The sequence below is a fragment of the Rhinichthys klamathensis genome, unplaced genomic scaffold, assembly GCF_029890125.1.
Source record: "Rhinichthys klamathensis goyatoka isolate OS25496 unplaced genomic scaffold, OSU_Roscu_1.1 h1tg000123l_1, whole genome shotgun sequence".
NCBI lineage: Eukaryota > Metazoa > Chordata > Actinopteri > Cypriniformes > Leuciscidae > Rhinichthys > Rhinichthys klamathensis.
This window is the reverse complement of record NW_026606660.1, coordinates 7368240-7389012: the sequence shown is the minus strand read 5'-3', so window position 1 is coordinate 7389012 and position 20773 is coordinate 7368240. Positions and strand designations below refer to the sequence as shown.

The 20773-nt window shown below is 36.9% G+C and overlaps 1 protein-coding gene across 1 annotated transcript; it reads right to left on the bottom strand.

The window, feature by feature from the left end:
- Positions 1-1510: 1510 nt before the first annotated feature.
- Positions 1511-20509, bottom strand: shprh (SNF2 histone linker PHD RING helicase). Its single transcript, XM_056256032.1, has 30 exons — positions 20401-20509; positions 19265-19858; positions 19010-19139; positions 18293-18511; positions 18124-18202; positions 17829-17979; positions 16063-16159; positions 15552-15808; positions 14366-14992; positions 13756-14007; positions 13573-13651; positions 11196-11359; positions 10849-11105; positions 10628-10749; positions 10423-10511; positions 9246-9338; positions 9055-9162; positions 8810-8952; positions 8546-8719; positions 8145-8207; positions 7305-7530; positions 7080-7217; positions 6886-6987; positions 5112-5183; positions 4844-5032; positions 4616-4708; positions 4442-4528; positions 3524-3702; positions 3243-3323; positions 1511-1818 (listed from the first exon to the last, which is right to left on the bottom strand). Exons 2-30 carry the CDS (start codon positions 19847-19849, stop codon positions 1722-1724), a joined length of 4953 nt encoding a protein of 1650 aa, XP_056112007.1. The 5' UTR covers positions 19850-19858; positions 20401-20509; the 3' UTR covers positions 1511-1721.
- Positions 20510-20773: the final 264 nt, after the last annotated feature.

The following is a 20773-nucleotide window of genomic DNA, read 5'->3' as shown; positions in this document are numbered from 1 at the left end:
ACAGAGAAAGAGGTCAGTCGTTCAACCTTGTGAGGGAGATTTTCAAATGTTAGATGGTAAAATGCAAAATGATGGCATTGGAGTCAACGGGGATTCTGCAGGTTTTAAGAATGTAAATTAAAGACTTTTTAAGACCAAGTAAAGAAAATTGAAGTAATAAATTGAAGGGAACACAATACGTCAATATGTTCTCGAAATGTAAATGTCTAGGGACAAACACGAGTTGCATTAGCAACACTTCAGAGTCTGAAAACAATTTCCAAAATATATCCATTACTTATTAAATCATTTACCAAAAAAAAAATAAAAAAAAAATACGTTGAATACCTCTGCTCTAAACCACTAGAATATGGACATAACTTTTACTGTATCTTCTGATCACGCGGCAAAAAAGGGATGCTCTTCCTCAGTATTTTCCAGTGCAATTGTCTAAAGATTCTTAAATCAAGATGCATTTACTGGAGATATACATTTTCAAGACTTCAATTGGATATCAAGGAAACGTATCAAAAATGTTTTGATATTTGTATTGGGAAAACAGGACAAAAACACTGAGGTAGACAAGCATTTTTTGCAATGTATGCAACATTTAATGCCATAACTTCATGAATTTAAGACTTTTTAGGACCCGCAGAAACCCTAAATCAATGCCTGAATTGAATTTTCAGAGGATATTCAATAAAATGATCAGTCTGCTAAGCATGTTTCCCTGAGAGAGAAAATCACATTCCAATTTACCGTACATGGCAAACTGCACAATGGAAATATACAATAAAAATGCTTCTCTTTATGTCATCAATTTATTGGTTAATTTTGTTCCATTTGAAAATGTGCAAGACTGTATTTTGGTTATCACAAAATGATATTATAATAAAAAGATATTAGAATGTTTTCCAATACAGCTTAACAGAAAGAATACAGTTTCTATGTCTTTGTACATGGTAATTCCAAGACAAAGAAAGTCTCTTTTTTCCTTTTACTTTCTGGTTTTACTTTTTACAAGTGGTCTTTATTGGAAGAGTTTTACAGACATTGAATCACGGATCTTTTGTCTTGCAAATAGCACCAGATAAATGTTCCTACATGGTCTGCTACAACTTTCCGCAGACAATCCACTGAATGGAGCGTCTGAACGGAAGACACTCCCCCAGAGATCAGTGCAGTAAAGTCAAACGATTTCCTTCCTAAACATAATGAAAAAGATCATAAAACGCATTTAGATTAAAAAATAAAACAAGACAAGCGCATAACACGATGTGTGACATATTATTGGAATGATCAACTTTACAGCACAGATTGACAGACTGTGATTACAGTGGGCTTCTTATAAAACGTTTGTTCGATTAATCACAAATACACGAGTGCTAATGATAAAACGAATCCACTGTACAGCATGTTTAATATTAGAAATGTATTCTAATTTAAATACAGATCTTTAAATCATTATTAAAAAAACATTTGTTTATGCACAAGGCATTAATAAAAATCGCACCTACTATCAATCGATCTAGAAAAAATCAATCTAGAAAATACAAGACTTATACATTCAATTATTTTCTTTTCCACATCGAGTATAATGAATAAATTACACCACGGGACAGATCGTATAGAAAGGGGAATGTGCAAAGCAAACATATTGGCGTGCTGGAGAGCAGCGGTCAGCTCGTCTCCTGGCTGGTGTTGGTGTTGTGTTCACATTACTGGCCTCTGGACAGAGACATTTACTCAAGAGCCTCGCTATCCTCTGTGAACAGCTCGGCCAGATCTGCCACTGTAAATACGGAGGCCTCCGAATGCTTCATGGACGTGGAACTATGACTGAAGAAGATGTTGATTTGAGACAGATTAGTCAAGGTCATTTTTTAAGTAAACAAAGCAAAAAAACAATATAAATATGCTTATAAATTATATTTATAAGAAGAATTATAGTTCACCTTAAAATGAACATCAAGTCATAATTTACTCACCCTGGTGTTGTTCAAATGGCATACAGCCTTTTTAATTTAATTTAATTTAATTTAATACAAATAATTGTAAAAAAAAGTTCCGCTCATGCTCGTACACATAATGGCAGTAAATTGCGATCAGCGTCAAGTTTTTAAAAAAAGACGCAAAATGATCAAAGATATATTTCCAAGTGAATCGTGTCGTATATTCCAAGTGGGTTACGCTTTATTTTAAGGTGACGTAGTTACATTGTACGTACTCAAATGAGTACTTAGTGATATTAACTAAATGTACTTACTATAGAGTTAAAGTTAGGGTTTGGTTTAGGGTTAGTTACTTGTTATTATGCATAATTTACTGTTATTACTAGTAAGCACATGTAGTAACGTGTAAATACATCACCTTAAAATAAAGTGTTACCTCCAAGTGTTCCGGGGTATACAATAGGGTTTGACGATGTGCGTATTAGTGTCCCTCTATTAGCTCCTCACCCAGAAAAAGCAAACAAGTTGTGAGAAATCAAGATTAACAAAAACATGACATGAAACCCCCCAAAGTTATCTGTGTTCTTTCTTCACCGAGTCAGATATCACCGGACAGGAACTCCGTTTATCTGATGAAGGGACCCCACGGTTATATACACCTCAGAGAAAAGGGTACATGGGTTGTATTTCATTTCGCGTTTTTATTTAATTTATTTTGATTTCTCACAATTTTTTCTGGGTGAGACAGGGTGAACTGCGGCGCTTATAAAGTCATGCAGGCATGCAGAGCAGACCAAAGGCCAAGGTCAAGAATTTTGTTTAATGATTCATTAAATTTAGATTTGTTTTTCACCAAACCATATCGTATATGCCCAGAACACTTGGAATATACAACATGGGTTCATTCTGTGATACTTTTGCTTCTTTTTAAAAAAAAAGCTTGATGCTGGTCGCTATTCACTGCCATAAAATGGATGAGCGAGAGCTGGACATTTTTTTTCTTTATTCTCCTTTTGTGGTCCATAAACTAAAGGGCATAAATTATTCTTAATTTTCATTTTAGGGTGAATTATCCCTTTAAGAGTGCAATTACTCTGATCCCATTAAGTGACTTGACAAATGAGGTTTTCTTTCCTGTGTTGACCAGGAAATTAGGGTGGGAGATATTTTAAAAAAGGGGAACTTCTAGCAGTGCACTTCTTGTATGAGGATGGTTATATAGGGTTTAACATAAATAGACTAAAAGTCAGTATAATTTTGATTTCAAGGACTATTTATTTAAAATGCCCTCCTTGTGTGTAAAGGACTCACCTCTTTTCTACTGTTTTTAGCATGGCTTGCATTCGCTCCTCAATGGTGGACTTGATCAGAAACCGATGTACAAATGTGGGTCTGGAAAATTGATGAAAAACATTGAATAATCTGATAACATGAGGCCTGTCATTGTTTTTTGTGTTTAAATATGCAAAAACCTTTTTGGAATTTGTGCGATTTTATTGATAAAAGAAATATGCTGCAAGCCAGATTCAAACTCATGTGAGCAACATGTGTTGAGAGCATGCTGAACAGTTTGTGAATGGGTTGATGCCTACTTGGTCTGGCCAATCCGGTGCACTCTTCCGATGGCTTGCAGCTCGTGGGCGGGGTTTAGGATGGGCTCCACCAGCAGCACATGCGTCGCCTCGATGATGTTCAGCCCGTTTGAGCCCGTGTGCAGCGGCATCAGCAAGATGTTGATCTTATCCTCGTATTTAAAAGCACTCAGGTTCTCCTAAAAAAATTAATGCACCAATCATCATTTCACATTTTATATGTATTATGGGGAGACAGCTTTGTGGTTAAAGAAATGCAGTGGGGGATAATCAAACAGTCCAATTATTTGGATAAAATTTGGCCATTTTAAGATGTCATGAACCGCTAACTGAACTCAACTATCTGAATAACAGAAAGCGTAGTTTTCATAGTTTGGCTTATCTAAAAAAATTAACTAAATAATTACAAAAAATAAATAGATAAATAAACCAAAATAATAATACATAAATAAACAGTTCCAAAATCTATTTAATTTCCAGAGGTTTGTTTGTCACATTTAAAATAAATAAATTAAATTAAATAAATAGTACATTTAAATAAATAAAAAAATCTTCAAAAAAATGTTTTAAAGTTGATTAATTTAATGTCCAGTTTTGTGTCTCATTTGAAATTAATAAATTCATATTATACATTAAAAAATAAAACAAAAAACAGGATTGGATTAAAATGGATTTTATTTAATTCCCAGAGTTTTGCATCTCATTTATAAGCAAAAAAAAAAAAAAAAAAAAGTATATATATTTTAAAAATACTGTGGGTATGGGTAATTAAAGGTAACAGAAATAATTACATTTATGAAACATGGCTCATTTTAGTGTCTCTACTTGTTTTCTAATGAGATACTTTATATTAATTACAGAAAGCAAAGGGAAAAAATCCATCATATGTCATCATATGTCATCATATTCAACACAAACCTGAAATTTGTGAATTCCGTTGATCTGTGCAAACTCCATGTTATTGTCGAAAAGGGCTTTCGCAATGATGTCCAGGACGCCCTGCCACTGACAGATGAGGCGTAAATGTAAGGTCAAAGGTTAAGAGCTGTAGTCTGCTGTTTGATGTAGTAACTCATTTAATGAGAGCGTTACCGTGGAGAACACAAGAGACTTGGCTCCCGGGTCGGTCATCTGGATTTTCTTTAGGACTCGAACCACAGCTTCGACCTTCGTGGAGTGGCTACCCTAAAGAGATTACAGAGATGCCACAATCATATCTGACCTGCCTGAAAATATCACATTAGTATTTCATCCCAGTAAGAACAATTGCATTATAAAAAACATCAAAAGCCAAAAAAAAAAGCAGGAATTGCCTCTGACCTTCACAGGGATGTCCTGCCCCTGGTGGGCGCTCTCAGTGGTGAACACATACGAGATCTCTGAATGTGAAGTGGTTTGCCGGCATATGGCGCACTTTATGGCTCTACGACGATTGCCGACGCTGTACTGCTCCACGATGATGGCGATGCACTCGTTACAGAAACAGTGTCCACAGGTCAGTACGGCCCACTATCAGTCAAAAACAAAACACCTTCAGAGTATATACATACAAATACACTTGCCAAACTCATTTTTGTTTTTATTTTACCTCCTGACCCAGTGGTCGAGCACAGATTGGGCATGGTTCTGGATTCAGACCGCCAGTGGACTTATCCTGAGACTGAATCAATCCATACATGAATTACTACATCAAATGCAACAGTTTATCTACACATGTACTACAAGTACACAGTGTCTTAAAGACATATCATGCAAAACAGGATTTTTCTTGCCGTTTTAAAAGTTTGAATATACTATGTATACAGGCTCAATTTTACATCGTAAAGTAAAATACCATCCCTAATCCACCCAGAACTTTTGTAGAAGCTAAACTAGAGACTTTTCTACTCGTTTCACATGAAGACAGTTCAGCCAGTCATGACAGAAGTTGCGTAATGTATCTTTAAGACAAGACACTACAGGTGAATAAGGTAAACAATTTAACTGATAGATTTCACCAGACTATCACTAGTTGATTAATCACAGTACATAGAGAGAATTGTTTTGTATTACAAATGATCTGAAATGTTGTTTAAATACGCAATTATATGCATCATCCATCTTATTAAATATGCACTAATTTCTCATTTGCATACATTTTTACAACAGAAATCTGAAAATTAGATAAAGCTATTTTTTTTTCATTTTGTTGACAGAGCTAAAGAATTTACAGGGGGGATTTTGGATATATCTCAGTTTATAACTCCATAAATCAAAAACATTCACCATGTTTTTAGGAATAAAATGTTGTATTTAGTTCAGGTAAATGTTATATGAACAAACCCCCTTTTAAAAACCTTCAGAATATAGACAGTTTGGTGCAAGTAAGAACTAATAAAATGGAGATTTCTGGTCAGTGCATAAAGTCTTTTATGCTGTTGTTGAGAAAACAGCCTTTAAATATATGTTTTATAATTTAAATCTACAAATGCAATTAGATAAAGTGTAATAAAATAAACACTTAAATGTGTATTTTTGATGTTTTCATTCTACTAGTTTGAAAGAAGACATGTTACGGAACAGTGCATGAAAAAAATATGGTTTTGCCTGTTGCATCTTGCCATAAAGGGTTAGTTCACCCAAAAATGAAAATTAGCCCATGATTTACTCACCCTCAGGTCACCCTAGGTGTATATGATATTCTTCTTTTAGCTGGTTCTGTTTTGAAGTCCATAAAAGTGCATCTATCAATCATAAAAGTGCTCCACACGGCTCAAATGCATCGCTTCAGAAGGCCTTTATTAACCCCCCGGAGCCGTGTGGAGCTCTTTTATGATGGATAGATGCACTTTTATGGACTTCAAAACAGAAACAGTCATTCACTGCCATTATAAAACTTTGAAAAGCCAGGAGATTTTTTAATATAACTCTGATTGTATTCGTCTGAAAGAAGAATCGGTTTCACTTTATTTGGATGGTGGTCCCTTTAATACATTCAGTTGACTATAAGTAACGTTAAACCTACATCTCTACTAACTCTCATTAGAGTGATAGTAGAGTATTAGTAGACTGGTAGGGTTAGGGGTAGAATAAGTTGACATGTAGTTGCAAAGTTACTTATAGTCAACAGGATGTTCAAAAGGGACCATCAAAATAAAGTGTTACCGAAGAATCTCATATACATTTGAGGGTGAGTCAAACATGGGCTAATTTTCATTTTTGGGGGAACTATCCCTTTAAGATAGAACTCTTAAAGGTATAGTAGCAAAAAATACTTAGCTCCAAGGTTCAGAGAGAGGATGAAAACGGGTAGACTTTTGTGCAAAAACGTTACTAAATGTTAAATAAAGTTCCTTTAAAGTGAGAAAGACATCATGTTTTACCTTCTCCAGGTTATTGAGATAGAGAAACTGCCCAAGCTTTTTTTGCAGTTGTGATTTGGCCACTGCCCTGTCATTGAGCAGCTTTATCCTATTCTGCTCCACCTGTTCACATGTAAAAAGAGACAAACTAAAGGCTCTTACTTCTCTTAAGTCACATTAAGGATGACAGATGGGATTGTTTTTGTCATCATCACCTCGTGAGGTTCTATGATATGCAGCACTTTGGGTTTGGGCTCATCAGGTAACCGCACACGCAGCCTCTCGGTGGCCATGCCCAGCTCATCTATGGCCGACACGTGATCCCGCAGTGACATCCAGTACTCGTGCAGCAGCTGAAAGAGCACCAGATGGTCGTGAGACAGGCGTTGTGATGAATACATTAAAGCACTTCATCACTCAATGAGAAATCGATCACAAACCTTATATTCTTTCTTCCAGGACTCAAAGAGCTCCATGAAAGAGTTTCCCTCCTCTATGAGGCCAGACTCCAAGCGGCGGACCTTGGCGAAGGACAGGGTGGCTTTAAGGGCTCGTTCTGTCTCACTGGCCGCCCACAATCCTCGACTGGTGGTGGGGAGTCTGTCGTCCACCAGACCTTCCTCATCTTCAATCATTTCCTCAAAGATGGCCGTCTGCCCCTTTACTCTGCCCAAAACGCATAAAAAACCCCCACTTTATAATAAGGTCTGACTTGTTAACATTAGTTAATGCATTATTTCACATGAACTAACTATGAGCAATATATCTTTACAGCATTTGTTAACCTTTGTTAATGTTAAAAACAACTGTTAGTTGTTTGTTCAAGTTAGTTCACAATGACAGTAGAAATTAGTATTGTTCATTGTTAGTTCATCTTAACTAATGTAGTTAATGTTTACAAATGAAACCTTACTGTAAAGTGTCACCAAAAAATAAAGTTTACTGACTTTACTTTCTGCATATAGTGTTTTATAAAGAATAGTTTACCCAAATGTCTTTAGAAACCCATGACTTTCTTTTATTGGTTTACTTGGACTATAATGCATTCAGTTATTTTGACAACTTTTATGATACTTTTCTTTATGATACTATATTTTATGGATGAAAGCAGCTTAGCATTCTGCTAAAAATCTCATTTGTGTTTTACAGAAGAAAGAAAAGTCATGCGGGTTTGGAACGACATGAGGGTGAGTTTTATCAGAACTTTAATTTCTTGATGAAATATCATAAATTGCACAGTATCTAATGACTAATTGATTTAATGTTATTTTATAACTTACGTGTGAGAGAAAAGTTTTGATTCATAGTCCGTAAAAAGTTCATCAGCTTTGCAAAACACACAGCTATGGAAGAAATATTAAAAGAACACATTTTAAATTCAAATGAGGTGAACAATTACAACAATTTACAAGTATGACGTAACGCTAGAAACTCCAAAGCAAAAAAAAGCAAAAACAATGAGAGTTACAAAACATATGGAACATAAAGAGGCAATGCATTATTGTTATAATGTGCAATGAAAAATGTAGTACATTTTAAATTCATCCATTTTCACTAGGGGCCCTTGATTTCTGAATCACACTGTTTGGAAACAGTCATTATTTTTCCAATTCAGTTTGGTCCTGCTGCTACTGTAATATAAAGTATGCACTTCACCTATAAAACATTGAAAAGATTTTACTTGTTCAGTGGCAGTCGAACAGGTCGTAGGTGGCAAAGTGTTGTTTCCTCTATGACTTGCGGAGATGGCGGCCCCTCCAGCTTCTTTACAGCATCTTGGACCGTTTTCTGTGATTTCATCAAATCATCCATTTGAGTGCTGAGCAGAAACTGAAGACCACGAGCATCTCGAAACCTATGAATGAGACGTTTTTGTTAAATGGTAATTTATGCATTAAAAATATTTGTCTGTTAAAAAGGATTAAAGTGAATGGTGAAAGATTACTTGTCTGCCAAAGAGAGCTTGTTGGCTTGTTGTTTATAACTGCAAGTGAGCTCATTTTGGATGCGGCCCACAAGGTCATCATCCATAGAGTACTGAATGGCCTGCTGTATGACATCCAGCCACCAGGGAGAGCGAACGTTCACCTAGGGCAAAGCATACAATTATCAATTATTAAACTGAATACAAAAAAACCTCAACTAAAACACTAAGATGAAAAATAAGCTCTATGATAAATGAGCTTTTACCTTGCGTTTTAGCTCTTTGATGTGCTGAAGAACAGGTTGCAGGTTCTGCTGTGCTTCTGAAACCTCTGAATTCACCTTCGCCATGTAATGCTGCTTCAGCTGCTCAGCCTAGGATAAAAACACATGGAACTAGAAATGATAGCAGACTGAACTCATTTTCTTATTAAAAAATGTATTATATGTAAGCCAACCTCTTCTTTGAGACTGTCATCTCTCAGGGTTGGTGGAATCCCAGGATGCTTTGCATTTAGAAGCTCCATCAGATTATGAGTTGCATGAAGCCTCTATAATTTCAGACAAAAAAAAAATCGAGAAGCAACAATAAATTGCACACCAAAATAAAAACTCTGGAACAATTTTCAACATCTTTTTAACAGGAGGTGACAAAACAATAATAAAGATAAATTTGGAACGATGAATTGAAATAAGTAAAAAAAAAAAAAAGGATTTGGAACTGGATGAATGGATAAAGTGAATAGAACGATAGAACGAACAGAACGATTAGATAAAGCGAATAGAACGTCAGACAGAACGATAGATAGAGAGAATAGAACAATAGATAGAACGATAGATAGAGCGATAGATAGATAGATAGATAGATAGATAGATAGATAGATAGATAGATAGATAGATAGATAGATAGATAGATAGATAGACAGATAGATAGATAGATAGAGAGAATAGAACGATACAGTAGAGATAGAGAAACAGAATACCGTAATAAATAGAGAGAAAAGAACGATAGAGCGAACAGAACGTTAGATGGAGCGAATAGAGCGATAAATAGATAAATAGATAGAGAGATAGATAGATAGATAGATAGAGAGAATAGAACGATACAGTAGAGATAGAGAAACAGAATACCGTAATAAATAGAGAGAAAAGAACGATAGAGCGAACAGAACGTTAGATGGAGCGAATAGAGCGATAAATAGATAAATAGATAGAGAGATAGATAGATAGATAGATAGAGAGAATAGAACGATACAGTAGAGATAGAGAAACAGAATACCGTAATAAATAGAGAGAAAAGAACGATAGAGCGAACAGAACGTTAGATGGAGCGAATAGAGCGATAAATAGATAAATAGATAGAGAGAGAATAGAATGATACAGTAGATAGATAGAGAAACAGACTAAAGAACGATAGATAGAGCGAACAGAACGTTAGATGGAGCGAATAGAACCATAGAGCGAATAGAACGATAGATAAAACAGAATGACAGACAGACAGAACATAGATAGAGCGAATAGAACGACAGACAGACAGACAAAACGATAGATAGAGCAGATAGAACGAAGAAAAAACGATGGATAGAGAGAACAGAACGACAGACAGACAGAAATGAATGATTTGGAATGATTTACCTGAAGGGAATCAGTTTTCAGTCTTGCTTTATGTTCTTCAGATGATCGTAACACATCCCTGTACATCTCCGCTGCATCTGCAAACTCTCCTGGCAAGGACAGGAAACCGTTCATTAATGTCTACAGCAGTCGAGGCAGGTACAGGTACAGGTACAGGTACAGGTACAGAAATACTGTAGGTGTTCAGAAACAAGGCTCACAACACCTCTAATGATGTGGATTCCAGCCAGACCATTCAGAGCACACACCAGCTGCCTGTGGGCTTCTTCACACTCCACCCGACATTTCTTCTGCAACGACTTCAGCAATTCCTCCATTGTCATTGTGCTGGAACAGGAAACAAACAAATCAATGTGGATGAAATGAACCGAAACACTTCACCCCCAAAAAACTGATCAACTACATCTAAAATCTTTTTCTAAGAACCTCTTCTGGAAGGGCAGAAATTCTCCTCTGACAGCTTGCGGGTGGCAGCAGGCCTGGCGTAGACGCAGAAGAGGGTATAATATGGTAGTGACGGTACGTCGGTCCAAACTACCCAGCTTTAGTGACCAGTCAGAGATCTTCCTTAGCTTGACAAGAGCATCCTGGGAGCAAACCTCATGCTGACGGTGGTAAAAGTGTCCTTCCACTGGGGAGAAGTTGAGCCAATGGGTCTCTTCTGTTTGAGGGGGGATTTGGATCTGGAAATTAAGTATATGACACCAAATTAAAGCACAGATGCAATGTTGGTTAAGATTAGACAATTAAAGTCAAAGATTTAACCTGCTAACCTGATCAATGACATCTTTTTTGGCAGATCGCCACAGTAATTGACCAATGACATTGTAGAGTGGTCCTGTATTGCCGTGGCGATACGGGCGATAGAGTAACTGGTCCCACCAGTACTTCACCCAATAGGGATCAACTCCCAAGAACAGGACAAGACCATACAAGTCTAAAAGATAACATATAAACCAAAAACGATTATCATCACATAATAAAACGGTCTTCTGATTACATTAGGCTGATTCATTGCTGACGTTAATGCCAAAATATTTTATTTGTGACCACAGTAGCAAAAATGTCAAATGGACTGGGAAGTTCTTTTAAAGGTGCTGTATGTAACTTTATCACTCTACTAAAGCCTAAAAATAATAAGCATAATATGTTTGCAGATATATAGGAAACATGCTGAGTTCACATACTCGTTTCTCTGAAAAACACTTCTACAGTACAGCCAGTTATTTTACTATAAATATTTATACACATACAATAAAATGTGTTAGTCAAAATTATACGTTGGTAAATATTGCTATTTATTGCAATATATTGTTACACATATAAATACATCGTTTTAAAATATAATTCTTCCATTTGTTAAATGAGCAAAACATCCCTTGGTTATTTTTTACTTCTATAATTTACTGCATTGTGGTCTTGCATCGTAAATTTTGAATCAAAGATTGTTTGGTTATTTAAAAATAGATGTTTATTTTAAATGTATACATAAAACACACACACACACACAGGTGGAGCTGGGGAAGGTGGAGGGTTTCTAAAAGCACACTGCAGACTGCTAACAGTAATTTGAATGTTGAGCCGCAGCTTATTGGCCGCTGATGCAACAGCACCCAATCAGCTGCGCTATGTAGATAACAATGTGATCGCCACAAATTGAGTTAAGGACATCCCAGCCTGCGCAAATCTAGAGTTTCATGACAGAACTTGGTATATATAAACACCCAACAGTACAACTTGGACATACAAAAATATTCCACGAAAATATTAAGCAGAACAAATGTTTTTCTGAACAGTAGTGTGTATGTAGGGCTGGACACGGATATTCGAATATTCGAATATTCGTTCGGTGTGTTGGTATTCGATTTGAAAATGTGACATTCGAATATTCTTCTTTTTTTTTTTTTTGCACACCTGGCATCCCCCTCGAAACGGTTTTCATTCGCGCTTGAATATGTTTTACACTATAAAATCTGGTGAAATATAATACTTAACATATAACTTCGTTATATCTACTTAATAAATATATTTGCTTCTTCTTGGACTACTACTTCGTGTTCCTGCAACGGGAGTATTCTCTGGCTACTGGCTAGAGCGCAGAACAGCGGAGTTTGTATGGACAGAAGTGCATGCTTGTATTTTGGGTTAAGCTGCTGCTTTGACATTGTGGAACATATAATAATAGAAACAAAATGTATTATCCTTTTTACCCTTATCAATCTAAATTAATCTACAGCTAAATATAGGAGACTTTGAGATTTTACTGGGACGTCACGTTTATTTTTCGTTTTTCTTTATTTAAATTTCGTTTTTCTTTATTATTTATTATTTATTTAAATCTACCCTACTTTGTCAGTGAGAAAAATATTATAAGACTACCTTATTAAAAATATTGCTTTGACGTTTGTGTGTTTTATATCACAAGCGCAGTGTCCGTTCTCAGAGCATATAAGCCCTGCTTGCATGAGGCGCGCCGCTTCTTTATTTAAATCTACCCTACTTTGTCAGTAATTTGTTAGTGAGAAAAATATTAGACTACCTTATTAAAAATATTGCTTAAGTTAAAAGACGTGTGTGTGTGTTTTATATCACTAGCGCAGTGTCCGTTCTCGGAGCATAAGCCCAGCAGCTGCTTGAGTGAGGCGTGCCGCTTCTTTATTTAAATCTACCCTACTTTGTCAGTAATTTGTTAGTAAGAAAAATATTAGACTACCTTATTAAAAATATTGCTTAAGTTAAAAGACATGTGTGTGTGTGTGTGTGTTTTATATCACTAGTGCAGTGTCCATTCTCGGAGCATATAAGCTCTGCTCGCGTGAGGCGCGCGCGCATCCCGCTCGTGCTGTTCTGTAGTTTATTAAAAGTTTATTAATTCTGAACGTGTCGCGTCTCGCCTGTCTATCTATATTGCACCAAATATGACACTGCACTCCCTTGTGAAGTCGTTTGAATGAACGGTTCTCGAAATAATCAAAATACAAACGGACAGACAGACATAGGCTATAGAGATTCCGAAGCTTCAAATATTCGATGTTCATTACTACCGAAGCTTCGAAGCTCAAAAAATGGTTTTCGGACCAGCCCTATGTCTATGTACAGTATATATACACAGCAAGATATTTTTTTGAATGAAATATTAATTCTGCTCACCTTCCAAACCTCTCTGCACAGGTGTTCCACTGACACACCAACGATTAACAGATGTGAGACGCAAAGCCATCTCTGCTGCCTGTACAGATAAAAAACTATTTCATATAAAATGATTGTGCTGTCTCTGAGATAAAAAATGAACAGGATAAATATCAGTAATATGAATGTGACTGATGGGATGACCTTAGCTGTGGTGCACTCCACCATCTGAGCCTCATCCAAGCAGACACGCCACCACTCCACGGCCACTAGAGGGCTCGGTATGGCCATGTAGCGCTTCTGGTTGCGGAATCGACGGCCGTCTTTGCTGTTGCTGTGTGGGATGTCGACGTAATTGAGTTCAGTGCGCAGCACGTCGTAAGTGGTGATGACCACATCCTGCTCAGCCAGAATGTGGGGTTGGATGAAACCATGTCTCTTCACGCCCTGATACACCTAAAAACAAGTTTCAAGTAAAAAAATAAATAAATAATTTTAATGGAATACTGCAGTATTAATCATAAGTGATTTATGCGTGTACATCATTATTATTATTTTTAATTTAGAAGTCAATGGAGCCCATCAACTGTTACTGACATTCTTCAAAATATCTTCTTTTGTGTTCAGCAGAAGGAAGGAATTCATACAGGTTTGGAACAACTTGAGGGTGAGTAAATAATGACCGATTTTTCATTTTTGGGTCAACTATTCCTTTAAGTCTTTTAAATAAACAATGCAATCAAAAAATAATCAAGGTACCCACTACAGGTTAAACTAACTAAATAGTAGTAGTAGCTCTCTAGTTGGTCCTTACCAGCACTCTAAGGGAGGAGGTGTGAATGTGCCGGTTAATTTCATCCACCCACTGGTGACAGATGGAGCTGGGTGAGATGATAAGAGTGGCTCCAGTAGACACAGGCGTCATGGCCACCAGGCAATGAGGGCAATAAAACGGGGTTGTTTCTAGGTTCTCCTCTTTATAGTTGACACACTCCGCGTGCTGCCACAGCAGACAATTGAGGCACTGAACCCGAGGCTTATAGTCCACCAACCCGAGCTCTCCACAGATGCACTCAAAGCGGTAATCTGAAGTGTTAAACGGGATCACAGACGCTCTAGTTGGGGTTTCAGGTTCAGGCTTTAGGTTTTGAGTAAGATCTGCTTCAGTACTCTCAATATGGATGTTTTTTGTCATTTGATGTTGGGGTTTGTCTGCTGTTTCTTTATCATCTTCATCTGTGATGTCTACTGACGTCTTCTGCTGTTGATTCTCTGCGTCCAGAAGGGAACCTGACTCACCCTTCAGTTCTTCTGTGAGGAGAGGAGGTGCCACACTGTCTTCAGAATCTGATGCTGTGGTATAAGAGGTCAGCGATGCCTCTTTATCCAGAGCAGAAACTCGACGAGATGTTCTCCTGGGAGTGGCCTTGTCAAATGATTTCTGCAAAAATAGTACAAAACATGAAAAAAGTGCGTTTCATTTCACATTTCAATAGTGTCTTATTTATTTGATAAAATTGTCACTATTATTCTTAAAAAAAAAAAACGTTTTGGGTAAACTATCCCTTTATGTAACATCCTTATGCTAGAAAATATAGTTCCTTAAATGCACAATAAGATTAGTAGCAGAAATCAACTTTTTCAAACAGATTTTAAAGACATAACTATTCGTTTTATTCTACTATACATGTATAATTAAATATATATTTAATCTTATAATTATAATAATTTAAGCTATATGAAGCTACACAATCTGGTATCTCTGAAACACTGGAAGAATTGTAAATGTTTTTAATGTTGTTCTACAATCTTTTTACAATCTTATTTGTATTGGTTTTGTGTTCTTTTTGGCTCCTATCTTGGCCAATCCTTCAAAATAAATTTTTTCCTGGTTAAAAAACAATAATAAATTCTAATGCATAATAAAAAAAATCGATATTTATAATACACAACCAAAAAAAAGGGTAAAAATCTCTATAGAAAAAGTGAAATTTACATACAGTTCGATGATCGGCGGGCTTCCTCTTCTTTTCCTTGTAGTTCTTCCCCAGTTTGAAGGATCCTGCTAGCCCTCGTCCTTTGATCTGTTCCACAATGTTCTCACTAATGAGTTTGGTCAAGATCTTCTTAATATGGTTACGGTTCTTCAGGGTGTCGTACTTGTACATGGTCCTTAGATAAGCAAAAATGGCATTGATTGACGCTCCTTTCCCAACCTTCATTTCCTTGATCGCAGTCAACAGCATCTCACGAACAGCTGAAAAGAGAGAGGAAGTGAATGCAATAACTTATTTATTATAGATTATTTATTCACATTGGAGATGTTCTTGGATCAACAACCTTAGCTGTAACATTATCTAACCTGTGACCATGTTAATGAAGATATTTTTCCCTACCCCAAAAATAGCATTTGAATGCTGCTCTAGGACCAATCAGGATGTTGATCCAGGAACATGTCCTGTTTGGTTACATCACATTTGATCAAATGAAAACTGTTAAAAAACTTTTTACCTGGATAAATGATCTTCTCCTTGGGTCTCACCTCATGTTTAATGGTTCGTTGTTTCTCTAATGGTGGAGGAGGGACAAAGTAATTCACAGATTGTCCCTGGGGAGGACAGAGACACGACAGTAAAACAAACCATTTTTTTTTTAAACTAATTTCTGGAAAACCAAATATATGTTTCATTGTCCCTTGCCATTTAATTAGCAAATTCCAGTAACACTTTACAATAAGGTTACATTTGTGAACACAAGTCAGTGGTTCTCAAACTTTTTTGGACACGCAAGAACCAATGAGGTTTGTTCTCCCATGTCAAGCAGGTTCTGAGCTTCTGTTTATGTTCGCTGATCAATGTTACAATGTGAAAAAAAGCCTAAATTAAATCTGCTTATATAAAGCGATCGAGTCTCTTCAGACAATTTGGACTGAACCACTCAATTCAAATGGATTAGTTTTACAATCTCTTTATGAACTTTTTAAAGCGTCAAAGTGGTAGTTGCGTAGCTGTCAATGGACGGACAAATGTACTTTTTTTCTGCTGATTTTCCATGCCCCCCTGCAGGACCTATGCGCCCCCTATATTAATTACATGAATTACCAATAAAAAAATACTTCCAAAGCATTTATTAATTTTATTTATTGTTATTTTCAACATTTAGTAATACATTATTAAAATAAAAAGCTGTATATGATAATATTATTTAATGGACATGAGCTAACAAAGAACAGTTGTATTTGTTTATCGTTAAAGGGCTAGTTCACCCAAAAATGAAAATTATGTCATTAATGACTCACCCTCATGTCGTTCCAAGCCCGTAAGACCTCCGTTCATCTTCGGAACACAGTATATTTAGAGATTTAGTCCGAGAGCTTTCTGTCCCTCCATTGAAAATGTATCTATGGTATACTGTCCTTGTCCAGAAAGGAAATAAAGACGTCATAAAAGTAGTCCATGTGACATCAGTGGGTTAGTTAGAATTTTTGAAGCATCGAAAATAAATTTTGGTCCAAAAATAACAAAAACTACGACTTTATTCAGCATTGTATTGTCTTCCAGTTCTTTTGTCAAGCCGCGTTCACAAGTCCGCACTGACGCTGCTGACGTAAGACGCTGCTGACGTGTATCTGGTGCGCCCATGTATTCGGGTTCAAATAAATTTGGCTGGGCAAAAAAATGCAAGTCTTCCTCTGTGTCGAAATCCTTAGACATGTTTGCGAAGATTGTTTTGTTTAGAGCGTGCGTCTCCCTCAGACTGTAAACGAAGTTTGGGCGCACCAGATTATACGTCAGCAGCGTCTACGTCAGCAGCATCACTGAACGCGGATTGACAACAGAACCGGAAGACAATACAATGCTGAATAAAGTCGTAGTTTTTGTTATTTTTGGACCAAAATTTATTTTCGATGCTTCAAAACATTCTAACTAACCCACTGATGTCACATGGACTTCTTTGATGATATCTTTATTTCCTTTCTGGACAAGGACAGTATACCGTACATACATTTTCAATGGAGGGACAGAAAGCTCTCGGACTAAATCTAAAATATTTTAAACTGTGTTCCGAAGATGAACGGAGGTCTTACGGGCTTGGAACGACATGAGGGCGAGTCATTAATGACATAATTTTCATTTTTGGGTGAACTAACCCTTTAACAAAGATGAATAAATGCGTTAACAAATGTATTGCATTTTTAGGTAATACATAAACTAATGGAAGCTTTTTCTGTCAAATAATTTACAAGCATTTAAGGGCACATGTAATTGTAAACTTACCACAGGTAAAGTGAGAACCCCGTGCTCCAGGTTTTGCCTGGTGTTGCACAGAATAAGGGCCAGTACTTCCACGGTTTTCCCAAGCCCCATCTCATCAGCAAGGATCCCACCAGGCCAGTCCACTCCAGCCAGAGGAAACTCTCGGATCAAGCTGTGATTGAGGTCAAGGTGATTTGAACAATGACTAGCATGACTGATCTCCAAAACTAAATATTGATATTATTGGATAGTTCATGCACATCTGTTTTAACTACAGTTTCGGTATTTACTGCTCAAAGTAGAAAAAGAATCATACCATCCAGAGTAAGGATTGTAAAAGAGTTTTTTGCCACAAATCGTGATAATTTCCCTCCAAAGAAAATGCAACCGTTGCTCTGTGCAAGGAATACAAAGACTGTATATTAGCACTGAACTGTTCTCATGCACTGACATACAGCAAAGATGATGATAAAGCTTTGAAAAACCTTGAGAGCTGCTGCTTTTGCACTTCTCTCTCCTCAGCATCCAGCTGACCGCCTGACTCTGATAGGGTCTCAGCACAGGTATGAGGCCCGGGTGCTGGACGTCGAAGCTCTGCTCCGCTGCTTCTGTCAGGTGGAGGTGTCTGACGTGATCGTACAGCTCCTCGACGTTCTGGCGCTCCAGATCAGTGTCACACTCCTCCTCTTCGTTGTCCATCACCTCTAAAAAATAACAATCATATTGGAATAAAGTATAAGAATATTACAGGAACTAATGTCTATGCACAGAATATGCATAATTTCAGCTTATCCTACAGTTTATAAAAATTAAAAATACATTTTAGCACCATGAATCTCACAGGTTTAAAAGGCATCTATATAGTTTCATCCTGCATAAAGACATATTATAAATGTGTCTAAAATAGTACTTGAAAAATGCTACATTATTAATTTTTTTAACTCATTATAGTACTGTACTAATTTATAGTGTTGTATTTACTTATTTATTTTAATCAATTTTTTATTTATTGTTTGTTCGAATTCAATTTTTTTCTTAGTGGGCCTTGGAGTGCAGCTCCACCTCCAGGCTCAAGTGTATTACTGTAATTATGTTTCCTGTTTGCTTTTACAAAAATAACAAATAATGTACTTTTGATGTGACCCCCTCACTTTTTGCTGGGAATCTAAATGGTGGCATATTAAAATTATATTTAAGATTACCGGGGATGATGAAGTCATAGAAGAATTCCATTAATTTCTGCAGAAGCTGATTGGCTTTTTTAATTCGCCCATTTCCTTCACTAAGGAATTCTGGTCTGCCCAATCCTGATTCGAGAAGAACGATTTTCAGCTGTTCAAAAAAAGCAAATGGAGAGAAAACACGTTAAGTGATTCGTTAATGTTGCGTTTTAATGATGGGAGTATTGAATCCACAGTCACAAAACCACTCAATCCTGATGATTTTGAAATACACACCTTTACTGATTCATCTCCTGAAGCATGGCACAATTTAATGACCTTTCTCTTCTGTAGCCAATCCAGATCCTCCAACAATTTTCCACCAAAGCAACATTCAATCGGCACAGGGCAGAGAGGATCACTTCTGCCCGTCTCAACCTCTAATTCATGACTATCCAGACTCAGACTTAGATTGTCACCTGTTTTCTGCAGGCAGAAGGAATCGTCTCCAAGCACAAAAGGAATCTTTGGATACAGGTCAAACTCTCCAATCAGAGCGTTCCACCCCTGTTCGAGAGCAGAAAGGGGGATCACATTCAGTTCTATGGTATCTGGAAGAGAATCCTGTAAGGAGCAGCTTGGACGCTCTTCTGATGGTCTTTCTTCTGTGCCTGCAGAAGATATAAAACACGGGCTCTCCTCTTCCTGGCTGCTCTCAAGCACTGGTCCAGGCTGACAGCTGTCCGACGGTGCTGGGATTGACTCCTGCATGTCTTCATAATCTCCTTCATTTTTCCGATCTTCAAGCATATCCCACTCCAGTCTCCTCTTGGCCTCTTCGTCCATGCGCACCGGCGGCGCACGTTTCCTCCGGCTGCTCATAGTGGAAACCTGCAGAGAAACGATGATACAAAGTTGAATTATCCTATTTATTTACCATTTTGAATTAAAATGCTTCAAATCAAATGAGACTAAATGTAACAGCAAGCATGAGCAGAATTATACACCACTTCAATTTGAAACAGTATGGGAGTATTGTATCAGTTGTTAAGATACATAGTGCAAATAAGTACACAAATGTACAGATGTTCAAACAAAATCTCTTACGGTTACAAAACTACACACATGCTCTCCTTTACAGAATCACGTATTCTGCACTATATTACACTGCAATATGTCAGACTGCAGCTTTAATTCTATTTAATTCTGCACACAACTATTGTGGTAACATGCTGACGTTACTGCACTAATCCAGTTACTTGGTAAATGAAACAAATCCATGATTTTTTTTTACAAAGTAAATTAAACAGAATTCCGTAGGACGTCAGTGTATTGAAATGAACTGAAATGATATAACGTTATTCCATTCATTCAGTCAAACGCTGCAGAATACTGAATATCAGTATACCGCTTCATCAGCAGTCGAAATGTACCTTTGTTTTGCTTTGGGATGTGTTCTTGTCAGCAGCAAATAAATGTCCAAAAATAACTTTTATAAGCTCCAAAACCAGCGCGACATTTTCATGCGTTTCTCCGCCATATTTAAAATACAGGAAGCGACGTCAGTCTGAAGTCTGAACCAAAACAATGCCAATGCACTGTAATATCTCGAACACTAGATGGCGCTAAACAGCCTTGTACAGCCAAGTATGGGACTCTTTTACTCATGTTTCATATAGCCTACATTTAGATAGATATTAAATGGTTTGAAAAATTGGGTGACGTGGAAGTAGACATATTATAACCTGTAGGCTAATTATGATGGACTTGGTGCTTTATACCTTTTTGAATATTTTGCGGCCCACC

Excerpts from the sequence above, each read along its gene's own strand:
- shprh (XM_056256032.1), bottom strand. The coding sequence starts at position 19,849 with ATGAGCAGCCGGAGGAAACGTGCGCCGCCGGTGCGCATGGACGAAGAG. Across the intron at positions 19,140-19,264 it reads CAGGAGATGAATCAGTAAAG|CTGAAAATCGTTCTTCTCGA; the intron begins GTGTGTATTTCA and ends TTTTTTGAACAG. Across the intron at positions 3,703-4,441 it reads ACGGAATTCACAAATTTCAG|GAGAACCTGAGTGCTTTTAA; the intron begins GTTTGTGTTGAA and ends TAATTTTTTTAG.